The 15,140-nt window shown below is 49.0% G+C and overlaps 1 protein-coding gene across 1 annotated transcript in view; it reads left to right on the top strand.

Annotated features, from left to right (window-relative positions):
* The window catches only part of slc2a4rg (SLC2A4 regulator), a 51,005-nt gene extending 37,071 nt beyond the window's left edge, over positions 1–13,934 (top strand). The window contains exons 4-8 of the mRNA XM_084446005.1: positions 5,384–5,628; positions 9,470–9,570; positions 10,275–10,554; positions 11,799–11,926; positions 12,285–13,934. Of these exons, the coding sequence (XP_084302131.1) occupies positions 5,384–5,628; positions 9,470–9,570; positions 10,275–10,554; positions 11,799–11,926; positions 12,285–12,396 (866 nt within the window). The 3' untranslated portion in view covers positions 12,397–13,934. The remainder of the gene's footprint in view (positions 1–5,383; positions 5,629–9,469; positions 9,571–10,274; positions 10,555–11,798; positions 11,927–12,284) is intronic.
* The last annotated feature ends 1,206 nt before the right edge of the window (positions 13,935–15,140 follow it).

Below are 15,140 nucleotides of genomic sequence, written 5' to 3'. Positions count from 1 at the left end.
ACCCATCATGCAATAGAGACACCCCCCAACCCATCATGCAATAGAGACACCCCCCAATCCATCATGCAATAGAGACACCCCCCAACCCATCATGCAATAGAGACACCCCCCAACCCATCATGCAATAGAGACCCCCCAACCCATCATGCAATAGAGACACCCCCCAACCCATCATGCAATAGAGACACCCCCCAACCCATCATGCAATAGAGACACCCCCCAACCCATCATGCAATAGAGACACCCCCCAATCCATCATGCAATAGAGACACCCCCCAACCCATCATGCAATAGAGACACCCCCCCAACCCATCATGCAATAGAGACACCCCCCAACCCATCATGCAATAGAGACACCCCCCAATCCATCATGCAATAGAGACACCCCCCAACCCATCATGCAATAGAGACACCCCCCCAACCCATCATGCAATAGAGACACCCCCCAACCCATCATGCAATAGAGACACCCCCCAACCCATCATGCAATAGAGACACCCCCCCAACCCACCATGCAATACAGACACCCCCCAACCCATCATGCAATAGAGACACCCCCCCAACCCATCATGCAATAGAGACCCCCCCCAAACCCATCATGCAATAGAGACTCCCCCCAATCCATCATGCAATAGAGACACCCCCCCAACCCATCATGCAATAGAGACACCCCCCAACCCATCATGCAATAGAGACACCCCCCAATCCATCATGCAATAGAGATCCCCCCCCAACCCATCATGCAATAGAGACACCCCCCCAACCCATCATGCAATAGAGACACCCCCCAATCCATCACGCAATAGAGACCCCCCCAACCCATCATGCAATAGAGACACCCCCCAACCCATCATGCAATAGAGACACCCCCCAACCCATCATGCAATAGAGACACCCCCCAACCCATCATGCAATAGAGACACCCCCCAACCCATCATGCAATAGAGACACCCCCCAACCCATCATGCAATAGAGACACCCCCCAATCCATCATGCAATAGAGACACCCCCCCAACCCATCATGCAATAGAGACCCCCCCAACCCATCATGCAATAGAGACACCCCCCCAACCCATCATGCAATAGAGACACCCCCCAACCCATCATGCAATAGAGACACCCCCCAACCCATCATGCAATTGTTGTGTTTTCCATCCCTACACGCCACTTGTGTGACGCCCTTCAACCTCCTAATGTGCCCTCGCTCTGATCTTGAACCAGGCCAACACTTGTTTCAGTTTAAAGCGTATTAAACAATCAGTACACATGAATGATTGAATGAACAGGACTAAGCCATCGGGCACACAGGGGATGAACTTAAGATAAGGAGGAGAAGCATTCACAAAACAGAGGTATGTGATGTCCCTTTATTTACATTTTCGATAGCTACTTATTTTGGTAATCATGTAATGCTGAGGCAAACATTCGCTAGCTAGCATGATGCCATTATCCGCCGCAACCCTGACCCTGAGATAGCTAGCTAGCAATGTTGACATATGATAATTATGTTTAGACTAGTACTACTGTAATGATATGAATTTCTATGTTTCTTAGCTCACCTGATAGCTGCTAGCTAGTCTCAACACCAGACCCATGAGAGTTCTTTCGCTGATACACTACGTAAGCTACGTTACTGGGTCTTGGACACTTCATGCAAAAATCTGGTGTTCAAATCCTGACAATTCATTGGTGGCGCCGGAATCCTGGCGATGCCAATCAGTGTCTCATGACTTTTGAGATCAGGCTGTAAGTTCCCACTTACAGATATGCTCCGCCCATCTAACCTAGGCTAGCATCTCTCATTTGCTGCTACTGCCCGTCACTGTTACAATTTTGACTCATCAGAACATCAGCTTGGGTGGCAAAGTGGCACAGACTATTATGTATTATGCAGAGTGCAGTGATTCAACATATTTGAGCCTGTAGAGAGACTAGCTGCTAGCTAACTTCAGCTACATGCTGGTTGATCAGCTGTGTATGTCACACTGAAACGGACATTTGAGATCATCTAGCTTCCTTAGTTTGACTATTTCCGACGCAAACAAGCTAGGAGGGTGGGACATATGTTTAGAGGAATTTGATTGGAACATTGACAAGTGGACGGGTTTTAAGAACTTTAGGTTAGGTTAAATCTAAGGTACCTGTTGTCGTCATTGCACGTGACCTACCTCTTACTTTCCAGGAAGTAAGAAATTATATACTTTGATATAAGATTACAACAAAAGTCGAATTTTGTAAATTTTTTGGCATATATCGTTGAATAGGTGAACACTATGACCAATTATGTGAACTAAAATGGGACAGAATGCTTTTTTCATTTCAGTGCGACTTTAAAGGTGCTACTGTATAAATACATTATGTAGACAAATCATTTAAGAAAAACATTCACAGAGTTTTTAGAAATGTGCAGAATAAAAGCCTAACCCTAACCCAAAATAAAACCCTAACCGTTGCTCCCCCCCAAAAGTGTCTTGATTATCTCTGTTGATTATGAATTCATCATTTAAAAAATGTGTTTATCTCTGTCTGAGATATCAGTGGTTTGGTTCCCACCTCTAACAAGGCTTGTGAGACAAAATTACTACCACGGTGGTACCATGTGGTATCTCTGGAGCGACGAGTCATAGAGTTGTTGTTTTTTTTGTTTTTTTTTATGATTCAACTACATTAAAAAAAAATCTGTGTGAAGACATTATGCTAGCTAGCGGGGTCCCCGAACGTGACGTAGAGTGACATGAGAGATTTGAATGGCTTGCAGGGACTCACTTTTTTTCTAATGTTTTAATTTCAGCTGACCAAAGAAAAATGACTGGGTTGTTTCACTTCATACTTTGTGTGTTAGTAGGCCCATCAGAGACTCAAATGTACATGCAAAAACAATGAAAGAGTTAGTTTTGCAAACGTGGATCCCTTCAGATAAGGAATATGACGTTTGATAAATAAGTGAACTGTAAACTGTCCACTGTCTTGTAAAAGAAATGTCAGGGCACCAAAACAAACTATCTTAGCTCCCTCCAAGCTGGCTCAGGTCCATAGTGTTCAGCCCGTCAGGGGATGCGTTGAACAGCCTGATGACAGTTGGTAGGACAGTCCTAAAGAAGTGCTCTCTAGTAGGACGGTCCTAAAGAAGTGCTCTCTAGTAGGACGGTTCTACAGAAGCGCTCTCTGATAGGACGGTTCTACAGAAGCGCTCTCTGATAGGACGGTTCTACAGAAGTGCTCTCTAGTAGGACGGTCCTAAAGAAGTGCTCTCTAGTAGGACGGTTCTACAGAAGCGCTCTCTGATAGGACGGTTCTACAGAAGCGCTCTCTGATAGGACGGTCCTAAAGAAGTGCTCTCTAGTAGGACGGTTCTACAGAAGCGCTCTCTGATAGGACGGTTCTATAGAAGCGCTCTCTGATAGGACGGTTCTACAGAAGTGCTCTCTAGTAGGACGGTTCTATAGAAGCGCTCTCTGTAAGGACGGTTCTACAGAAGCACGTACAGCACCCTGGCAGGATCAGTCTGCAGCTGAACGTGCTCCTCTGCCTGCTTTGATACTGCTGCCCCAAGAACATGGCACTGGAGTCTTAATGACATATTAATGGCTTCTGGTCATTCTCAGGCTGGTAGGCCAGCATAATTTGGTTAAGTTTATTAGGTTAGGCCATAATTTCTGTAATTATGCTAACTGCTCAAGTTTATATTCTGTACTTTACATGTTGTTATTGTGTAATGGAGCATTTTGGCACCAATTCGATACAGAGAATACAGCAACAGAGAATACAACATGTACAGTATAGCTACATATATACAGTATATATATATATAAAAAAAAATATATGTTTCTATATACATGCATGTCTTTGATTAATGTGTTTTTTTTGTGTTTTTTTTTTTTAAATCTCCTTAGGCACACATATCTTGTTGTCCTCTCCTACTGTAAATCTGGACATCAGCAGCAGCAGATGAAGAAGGCACACTCTCCATCTTTTTTTGTGTCAAATCATTTGCTGTTAATTTTATTTTCTATCTTTGTGTGCAGTGTCTATTTATTGATTGATTTATTTGTAAAAAATATTTTAAAACAACATTGAGTGCACTATTGTTATTTGTACAATATGTATTTGTTTATTTAGTTTGTTGTAATGAAAGCAATTGCATTTGCATAAACTAATAAATTAAAGGGATTACTGGGGTGGGGGTGGGGGTGAGAGGGGTCCATAAGACTCAACTCGCCTAGGGAACCAAATATACTCTACTCTGTGCACATGGTCTTTTCTCATGTTCATTACCAGATCACTTGAATGTGTCTAAAAGCTCCATTTCATATATCCTATAAAATCACCATAATGGATAAGACATGCAGGGATTTGCGAGCAAGATTTTTTTTTGCGCTCAGTCATTTTTAAAAGAAAAACAAAAAGACTGCGATCGCGCAATCAATAGAATCTTGGTTGGACAAGAGCATTTGTACCAAACAATCGATCAGTCGAGCAATCGAAGTCAGCCCATGTTATTTTATCTCCGGTATATTAAAAAATTAAAAATAGTCCGGCCAATACGAGGCTCTTCCACACGTACGGCCACTAGGTGGCAGCCTAGGCCAGCCTAAGCATTAACCTGCGCCAAACCAGGGTGTCCAGTCTTCGCCTTATTCACTTCAGCTGCCATATTGGTCAGTCTGACGTAATTGGTAGTGCGGATGCGGAAGTGCCCGTTGACTTCAATGTTAAAAGTTTGCTGTAAAAACACCACTTCAAGAACCAAAATAGTCAAAATAACAGGCTGAATACACTATCGGGGATACAAACTCATCATTACCAGACTGATTGTTTTTCATTGCCGTTGTTTTCGCGTTTGGAAATACATGGAAGTGAATGCAGCTGACGGCTAACTATGGCTCATTCACCTCCATGTATTTCCAAACGTGAAAACAACGGCAGTGAAAAACAATCAGAATCTGGTAATGATGAGTTTGTAACCCCGATAGTGTATTCAGCCTGTTATTTTGACTATTTTGGTTCTTGAAGTGGTGTTTTCATCCGCACCACCAATTACGTCAGACTGACCAATATGTCTCGCTTTAGATCCACTACTGCAAAATTGCGTAATAAGTGCATAATTAACTGCTAATAAATGCATAATAAGTGCATAATAGCAGTCTATAAACAGTTAACAAGCTTCTTATAAGTGCTTATAAATGTCTTATAATCTAACAATTAACATGTTTATTATGCTATTATTAAACACTCGTATAGTCTTATTTACACAATAATGTCTTATAAGCATGTTATAAGGACTATTACGGTCCTTATTACCTATTAATTAACGCTTATTACGGATGGTTTCTATAAAGCGCTTCCGTTTATAATCCTGACAATTCTGCTCCTGTGTGTCTAGCTGCAGTCCCCGAGGCAGCCAGCAGGGGGTGGAAGGAGGCGCTGTCGGCTAGCTATAGCAGCTCCACCAGCGGCAACTGGAGCTGGGACGCCAGCGACCAATCGGTGCCCTCCACGCCGTCCCCACCCCTCTCCAACGACACCAGCAAGAGCTTCCTCCTCTCCTCCCAGGGCGATGACGTCATCGAGGATGTTGCCGAGACCACACACTTCCTGTTTGAGGACCCCATACCCCGGAAGCGAAAGGTAAGGGTGGGATCAGGGACATTTTAGCATTCTGACTTCTCCTTGGCCAGGATTTTAGCTAGATGAACATTCTTCAGGCGAAGTGTGTGTAGGGGTCTGTAGGTAACCTGCTCCATCTCTAAAGAGAACAGTGTACCAAGCTACAGCCTAGACCAGTACCCAGCTAACACAGCCTAGACCAGTACCCAGCTAACACAGCCTAGACCAGTACCCAGCTAACACAGCCTAGACCAGTACCCAGCTAACACAGCCTAGACCAGTACCCAGCTAACACAGCCTAGACCAGTACCCAGCTAACACATTAGCTACAGCCTTGACCAGTACCCAGCTAACACAGTAGCTACAGCCTATACCAGTACCCAGCTACAGTAACACAGTAGCTACAGCCTAGAACAGTACCCAGCTAACACAGTACCCAGCTAACACAGTGGAGTAGCTACATCCTAGACTAGTACCCAGCTAACACAGTAGCTACAGCCTGGACCAGTACCCAGCTAACACAGTAGCTACAGCCTAGATCAGTAGCCAGCTACTGTAACACAGTAGCTACAGGCTAGATCAGTAGCCAGCTAACACAGTACCCAGCTAACACAGTGCTACAGCCCAAACCAGTACCCAGCTAACTCAGTACCCAGCTAACTCAGTAGCTACAGCCTAGACCAGTACCCAGCTAACATAATAGCTACAGCCTAGATCAGTACCCAGAAAACACAGTAGCTACAGCCTAGACCAGTACCCAGCTACAGTAACACAGTAGCTACAGCCTAGACCAGTACCTAGCTAACACAGTACCCAGCTAACACATTAGCTACAGCCTTGACCAGTACCCAGCTAACACAGTAGCTACAGGCTAGACCAGTACCCAGCTACAGTAACACAGTAGCTACAGGCTAGAGCAGTATCCAGCTAACAGTTACAGCTAACAGTTCCGTGCCTACAGCTCAGACCTGGCCATGACCCAGTAACGGGTCCCCCATCCACCACCAAGGTAACTACTCTGGCCAGGCAGTCCTCCCCCCCTAAAGAGGAGGCTGGGGCCTCACGGAAATGTCTAGAACATGCAGAAAACGTAAACGGCAGGTGATTTAAGAGCCTCTGACACTACCTTGGCCCGAAGTCAACGCTGCCTGACATGCTCGACGCCTCTGAAGGTGATGGAGTGGGTTTTCTCTCTCTCTCTCTCTCTCTCTCTCTCCCTTCTCTTCTTCTCCTCGTTTTCACGGTGTGGAAGCGGCCCAGAATGTGAAAGTGGTTTCAGTATAAAAAATAATCCCTTCTTTCGCTCACCTCCGAGTGGAAGAGGTGGGAGTTTGGAAAGAGAGGAGGGAGGAGGAGGGGGGGGGGGTTTGAAGAGTTTGGGATGGGGGGGCGGGGGCGAGAGGTGAGAGGGGGTGTAGAGGAGAGAGAATGAAGCAGGCGGGGGCGGGACGATGTCCGTGGCAGGTGGAGACAGGAGTCCCACGTGTGGGAACGTGTAGGCGTAACTCTAGATGAAAGGCCTAGTAGGTCCCCGAGGTCCCAGAGAACCTCCCGGCTCGGAGAACAGAGAGCCTGCTGCTGCGTCGCTGTCCTCCAGATAGGCTGGGAGAGAGGAGAGAGGGGAGAGGTTTCAGTGCAGATAGGAGTGAGAAGATCCGCCAGCATCACCTGTACGGAACCGACCAATCACACGAGGAGGAGGGACAACTCAGAGGCAGACCTGCGTTGGTAGATAGTGAGTGGGCCAGAGACTTCTTCTGGGGCTGGCTAGCCAACTGCACACTGTCCGAGTCCACAAACAGCGCGTGTTAAGAGGATTACCAGCCATGTTAATCATCAGAGTGTTGTCGTAAAGGCCTTAAAAGGGAAGAAAAAAACACTTAAGGCATTAAGTCATTTGCGAACGTTGAACCACTGGAGATTGTGTGGGTGATTAGGCAACAGAACTGATACTGACGTGTTTAAGGGGACTGAATCAAACGGTTGATCATTCGGTTTGCATCTAAGTTGTATAGTGACTCACAAACTGCTGAACTATCCATGCTGCAGGTTTGCTTGTAGCAGTTCTACAGAACCATTTTGGAAAATAAAAATCAGTATATGCTGTACAATAGCGTCTATGTTAGTGAGAATGGCATGTTGCCTATTCAGTAAACTGAAGTGAAGGACACATTTGAACACAGTACAAGTACAGGGCATGCTTACGACACATGGTTCTATTGAGTCGGCCATTAGAAAGGGAGTGGGAGCGAAGCCAATGACTGCTGACTGTTTGAACAGAGGTGATTAAATAAGGTTTGGCAACAAGGGGTTAACCATATCAGAGATAAACCTGTTCCATTGTCCTCTCTCTCTCTCTTTCTCTCTCTCTCTCTCTCTCTCTCTCTCCCTCTCCCTCTCCCTCTCCCTCTCTCTCTCTCTTTATCTCCCTCCCTCCCTCTCTCTCTCTCTCTCCCTCTCTCTCTGGAAGCTGTTCTCTCTCCCTCCTTCCCTCTCTCTCTCCCTCTCTCTGGAAGCTGTTCTCTCTCCCTCTCTCTCTCTCTCTCTCTCCCTCTCTCTCTCTCCCTCTCTCCCTCTCTCTCTCTCTCTCTCTCTCTCTGTTGAAGGGTAGTGAAAGCACACGCCCACCTCCTTTCATTAGCGCTGATGCAGGTTCCAGCCTGTCTCTGACACGGCTGCCAACCTCCCTCCCTGCCTCCCCTCCCCTCCTCTCCTCTACTCTCCTCTCGTCTCTCCTGCTCTCTCCTCTCCTCTACTCTACTCTCTCCTGCTCTCTCCCCTCCCCTCCTCTCCTCTACTCTCCTCTCCTCTCTCCTGCCCTCTCCCCTCCTCTCCTCTCCTCCCCTTTCCCTTACTCTCTCCTCTCCTCTCCTCTCCTCTCCTCTCCTCTCCTCTCCTCTCCTCTCCTCTCCTCTCCTCTCCTCTCCTCTCCTCTCCTCTCCTCTCCCCTCCCCTCCTTCCCTGGGAAAATACATCTCTCCTTAGTGATGTGGGGAAAGAAGGGATAAAGACTTATTTCATATCAGATCGACAAAGATAAACAGCTTTCTGAGTGGTAGCATTTTATGTTATCAAAAGGTTGAAAGCAGGTCAGTGTGTCCCACTGCAGTGTGTGCGTGCGAGCGTGTGTGTGCGTGCCGCGTGTGTTTGTGTGTGTGTGTGTGTGTGTGTGTGTGTGTGTGTGTGTGAGAGAGAGGGAGAGAGCTCTGGGTCAGTCAAATCCCACAGTAGTGATTATGACTATGACCACAAAATGTTAACTAAGGGATTAGGGCGTTATGCCCCTGGCCTGCAGCAAGGCCAGAGAGATGAGAGAGAGAGGTATCGTTTCATCTCTGGTTCGTGTGTGTGTGTGTACAGTGTACACGTACTCTATGTGTGTGTATGCGTGTGCTTGTGCTGTGTTGCACTGTTTGCCTTTCATATCAGGTTCCCATGTCATAGGCATGGTCTAATAACCCCTCCCTGATGTGTGGAAGTGTGTCGAGGCGATAACAACTCTCCCTTCATCCGTCCGTCTCCACCCCTCTCTCAGGTGGGAGCGAGCGTCTGGCAGACCTCACAGTAGTAATTATCTACCGCCGCGCTACCGGCACCATCTACCTGCTTCCCGTCAATCCAATCCTCTCCCATGTGTCCCGGCGGTTGCGTCTGGACACATGAAACCTAGTCTCTGATCAGAGACGATGCCCCCCCCCCCCCACCTCCGCCGCCACCAGCCCCCCCTGGGAATGCTCGTCTCACCGATGGCGTCGGTCACACCCCCCCCACGCCGGCCGCCGTGCCGGAGAGGGGGGCGACGGCGCGGTAGCGATGGCGATGGCGTTCTGACCAACGCGCCTGGTCCCTCTGTGTGTTTCAGAACTCCATGAAGGTGATGTTCAAGTGCTTGTGGAAGAACTGTGACAAGGTCCTCAGCACCTCCTCAGGGATCCAGAGGCACATCCGCACCGTCCACCTGGGGTAAGCCGACCAATCGCAGAGCCCGACACTGACCGTGACGCTGTTCGCCCCCGGGAGCGGTAGCCAATCGAGAGAGAGCGAGGCCATGTAGTCCACAGCAAGTGGATCTCCGTGTGTTGAGTATATTCTGTAACTGACCCCGGGCTAATCAGGCGGCATCTCGGAGCGCAGTAGGAAGTCCTGAGGGTGTGGCAGTCAGCGGCCTCTTCCAGTCACTGTTTACTTCGAGCGTTGAGCGTCTGTCTGTAAGGCTTGTGTCAGGTTTCCTGGGGTCGCGCTACGCGGCCAGGGGGGAGTCTGGGATCGCGCCAGGCCCCGCCGTCTGGATGTTTTTATAGCCTACTGTTGCTGCCCTGTTCTCCGAGGAGAGGTGTGGATCTGGCCCGGGTACGGCTCACAGATCAGGTTTATACCCACCCCCCCCAATTACGCCCCCGTTCTCACACTCATAGGCTGGGCGCCACTGCCCCCTGCTGGTGGTAAGATCACAGAGCACTACATTCACACTGGACTTCTGGCTTTGTTCTGTGTGTTACTGCACCTAAATTACGTTAGTGATAACTGTAGGTATCTCAGGACAGTAAGAAATCCCTTATGGGGTTATTGAGTCTGGCCAAACTGTACAGACTCCTTGACCAGGTGAACTGTAGGGGGCGCTGTAGCGCAGTAGCTCACCCTGCGGCGCCCTCTCATGTCCCCACTAGGCGGAACGTGGACTCGGACTACAGCGACGGCGAGGAGGACTTCTACTATTCGGAGATCGAGGTGAACATGGACACCCTGTCGGAAGGCCTGTCCAGCCTCACGCCCACCTCCCCCACCACGGCCGGTCCCCCCCCAGTCTTCCCCCTGTCCGGCGCCGACGTGCCCCGCTCCGAGCCCTCCCACATCTCCTTCAGAGGGCCGCCGAGCCACGCCCCCAGCCTGCTCAGCCAATCGGCGCCCTCCACGCTCTGCCACATCCGCACTGACCACGCCTACCAGGTGAGGGGGCTGGGGGGGTACAGCACACATTCACACACATGCACACACATGTACAAAAAAATACACACACTCACACACACACACACACGCACACACACACACACACAGCAAGATCTGTACTAATCATGTCATGCTCCTCCACAGTCCTGTTTCTTGATTGTTTATAGAAACGGGTCTGTACAGTCTGATGGTTGAACTCATGTAAAGTAGAGTACAGTAGAGTACGGTAGAGAAGACCGTCCACACGTTCGCCCCGTGAACCGCTCTCACAACAGATCAATAGGCAGCTCAGTGCAGTGAAAAAGCCTGTCCTTAGTTGAGCGTTTTATGCGGTCAGGCGGTCCTCACTCTTCCCCCCCCCCCCCCCCCCCCGCTCGCCTGTCACACCATATCTCCCCTCTCCGCGTCTCTCCATCCTCCTGCTCTTGCTTCTTACATCTCTCTCCCTCCCTCCCCCCCCCCCTCTCCCGGTGTGTGGGGGCTGCTGTATGTGTTGCAGGCCTCAGGTCCAGCGAGTGTCCCAGTGTGTGAGGAGCTGGCTGGGCCGGCCGCCATCAGTGTGACCTGGCAGTCCCCTCATGCCGTTCTGAAAGACTCCCTGGTGAGACGGCTGCTCTCTCTTCACCCTCACCTCTCTCTCTCTGTCTCTCTCTCTCTCTGTGTCTCTCTCTCTCTCTCTCTCTCTCTCTCTCTCTGTTTAATCAGTCCATCTCACACCCGTTCTTCCCTACAGCAGCGTTTCTCCCTTCCCCCGGTGTCTCTCTTTCTTGCTGGTCTCTCCTGTGTCAGTACCCGCTGGTCTCTCCTGTCTCAGTACCCGCTGGTCTCTCCTGTCTCAGTACCCGCTGGTCTCTCCTGTCTCAGTACCCGCTGGTCTCTCCTGTCTCAGTACCCGCTGGTCTCTCCTGTCTCAGTACCCGCTGGTCTCTCCTGTCTCAGTACCCGCTGGTCTCTCCTGTCTCAGTACCCGCTGGTCTCTCCTGTCTCAGTACCCGCTGGTCTCTCCTGTGTCAGTGCCCTCGGCCCGTTTCTCCTCAGTCCCCCTGTGCTTGCGTTCTGGTATCCCTGCCTCGGTCTCTCTCTCCGTGGAGTGGGTCCAGAGTGTCCAGCAGCAGTGCAGTGTCCAGAGTAGACCAATGGGGGCTTTTAGCGCCACTGATCCGGAGACCATCATGGAAATGGAGTCGCACAGAGCTGCTGTGATTGGTTGAAGAATGCCCTTTGACCTGTGCCCCCTTGCGCAGGGCCCTCTGACCCAGGTGAGGACGGTGAGCGTGGGGGAGAAGAGACCGACCGCCCCCAGCACACACACCTCCGTGAGCAAGAGCCACACCTCAGCCGCCATCACACCCAAACCCTCCCTGGGAACCAGGTATGCAGCCCTGTGTGTGTGTGTTGTGTGTTTGTGTGTGTGTGTGTGTGTGTGTTTGTGTATATGTGTGTGTGTGTTAGTGTGTGTGTTGTGTGTGTGTGTGTGTGTGTGCGTGTGTGTTTGTGTGTGTTTTGTGTGTGTGTGTGTGTGTTTGTGTGTGTGTGTGTGTGTGTGTGTCAGTGTGTGTGCGTGTGTGTGTGTGTGTATGTTTGTGTGTGTTTGTGTCAGTGTGTGCCTGTGTGTGTGCGTGTGTTCGTGTGTGTGTGTGCGCGCGTGTGTGTGTGTGTGTTGGAGGAGTGTGAACACAACATCGCTGCGGTACGTGTTCTCATCCTGTATCATCTCTGCTGTTGCCTAGGAAACCGCGGGGAGAGGCTAAGAAGTGCCGGAAGGTTTATGGGATGGAGAAGAGAGACATGTGGTGCACAGCCTGCCGCTGGAAGAAAGCCTGCCAGCGCTTCACCGACTAACCCCCCCCTTGCTCCCCTCATCATGAGATGGACTCTTCCTTTGCCAGCGTTTCACTGAGGTGGACTCTTCCACCGGGGAGATGAGAGGGTTTCGACAACGGTGAGGCTCTCGGGCTCGCACCGTTTCCTCCGGGCCACCAGGGGGCTGTGCGCTCCACCCCCTCTCCTCGTCCGACCACAGGACACAGATTGAGTTTTAACGTTTCAAGGCTCCCACGTGATTGGACGAGAGCTGAGATGATGTTGAAAGGTGATTCAGAGGCCTCAGATTTGTTTTGTACTTTAAGATTTTCCTGCCCCCACCTGAGGGCAGCGGTTGAAGATTTCAGATAAGCTTTTGGTATACTCATCATGCTGTTCTTTACTGGTAAAACTATCATGTAAGCTACTGTGTTTTGGGTTTAGAGTTTTGCGTTGACTCTCTGTCGAGGCTTCAAGCTAACGTTTTCGGTGCATCTTAAGATTTTCCACGTCCAACTGTCAAAGGACAGCAAACCAGCCAAAGGAAGAATCCTTATTTCTCTGTAGTCCAGCTCTTTTACAAAGCTTGTTTGTTCTAGAACTCACAACCAGTACAGTAGCACAGTGGCATAACAAATCACCTCGCTATGCTTTTATATGGACATTTAGATTCCTACACACTATCCTACCCAGTGGCACCAAAATATCTCCCTTTAAATTTACTTTTAAAGGTTTTACTAGTAAATATGTCTCTCCTCCTTTATAGACTTTTACACATAGACGTGCAGCATGCACGCAAAGAAATCAAGTCGCTCTTCGGATGATCACTTTTAATTCAGTATATATCCCAGAGAGTGGAATCGTTTCTCTCTGAACATTTTCTTTTTAGCACTTGCTGCCGAAGCAACTAGCAGTTGCACAGTGCAATCGGCAGGATTTCAACAGGATTTTGTCTTCTCTGCTTTTAATTGGTCGGGCACTCTAAAGATAAGCCTGTAACGTCTCAGTAACGTCTCGTGTCATTGGCTGGGTTATCTTTTGATAGTTGTACCACTGTGACTGATACCTGTTCTAACTAGTTTATAAACTGCTATTTACCTGGTATGTATTGTAGGAATTATATCATCAAATGATCAACTGACGGAAGTCTAAAACTCAGATAACGTTGTTTGTTGCCAGGCAGTTTCCAATTTCCACTTTAGCGTTCATTCTCCTCCATCTAGAATATGATACACAAGCACGTCGTTGGGTCTGGCTGCCCGTGCGCTCGGCACATGCAGGTACAGTACGCGGGTGCAGCTGTTGTGAACGTGCGCTTGCTCTACATACCAGGTAAATACGCACCAGCTCTTCGGTTTCCGTCAATCCTGCAGATCTTTTTAAAGCCTGTGCTATCGGACTCTTTAGGTGTGACTGCTAGTGAATTCTTAAATTCTGTCCATTGACGGTCTTTAGCGTGGTTTTTGGCTACAGCGTGTGTGTGGAGTGTTTGACTCCCATCACCGTAGAACAGTTGATTTGTCCCCGTCGGGGCGGTCAGCCCGGTGGCTCCTCCTACTCTACTGTGTGATTGTTATCAGCTCTTTGAATGTAGTTTCTGCTGCATCTCTTTCCTCTCTCCCTACCTCCCCTGCCTCTGTCCACACCATGACCACCCACCCACACACACGCACACACACACACACACACACACACACACACACACACACACACACACACACACACACACACACACACACAACAGTACAGCCTATTCCTTCTCTGAGGAGAGGGCGCCGACTTTCAATCCCTTAGTCGTAGGACCTCTCTGTTGCCATAGGGACACCTGTGTTGTCAGCCTCTCACAGTCACATGTGCTAGTCTCATGTGCTTGTCGACGTTGACAGTCACATGTGCCAGTTGACGTGTCATCAGTTTGAACAGAGCCCTATGACAAAGCTAGCATACCGCTATTAGTTAGAGCCCTATGACAAAGCTAACATACTGTAGCGCTTTGAATACAGGTGAAAAACAACAGACTGGATCTATTGATTCCACCACGTCCTCTCCAACCTTTCAGAGACCGCAAACGGGCAAAAGAAGGCCTCGCTATTTGCTGATTTCCTTGCCTGTAAGGCGTGTTGTCCAATGGCATCTCAGATAAACTCTGTCTCCCTCTCTCTCGCTGGTCAGAGAAGACAGTAGGCGGGTCTCGCTTTGGTCAAATACTTCACTAAGTGCCAATGAAAAGAACATTAAAAGGAAAACAATGACTTACCTAATGACATTGCACTAACTTGCACTGCACAAAGATGTGTTTTTTTACATGGAGATTTTATACACACATTTTGAAGTGAATGAAATTTTACGTTTTGGGTGTCGTCACTGCCTGGGTGCTTTTAATGGGGTTTCAGGGGCGGGGCTGTCTTAGTGTGTGGATCGCAGAGGCCTCCTATTTAGGCCGTTGCTTCTCCCAGACCGAGTCCAGGCTAACAGGCTCGGGCCAGCTGTCTGTACCTCAGTCCCAGAGGAAGAGACTCTGGACTGACGCCAGTCTACGTTTTATGGCTGCTGGTTGTTGTCTTGGCAACGGAACCTTCACGGAGTTCCAGAAGTTAGCTTCCTGGTGTATTCAGCTACCACTTTCGCTAACCTTGTCTTTGGTCTTCCTTCACAGAGAGGGTTTAGCCTTTTTGATGTTAGATAGAAGGTGGTGTCTGGATAGTTGGTGGTTTTAGGGGTTATACTCTTCCCTGGGTTTCCTCTGTCTGGTACTGGTTCTGGGCTTCAACTCTAGACACACA

The sequence above is a fragment of the Borostomias antarcticus genome (genome assembly GCF_949987555.1).
Source record: "Borostomias antarcticus genome assembly, chromosome: 11".
NCBI classification, from domain to species: Eukaryota; Metazoa; Chordata; class Actinopteri; order Stomiiformes; family Stomiidae; genus Borostomias; species Borostomias antarcticus.
Note: the sequence above shows the minus strand (reverse complement) of the source record. Positions and strands in the feature narration are given on the sequence as shown.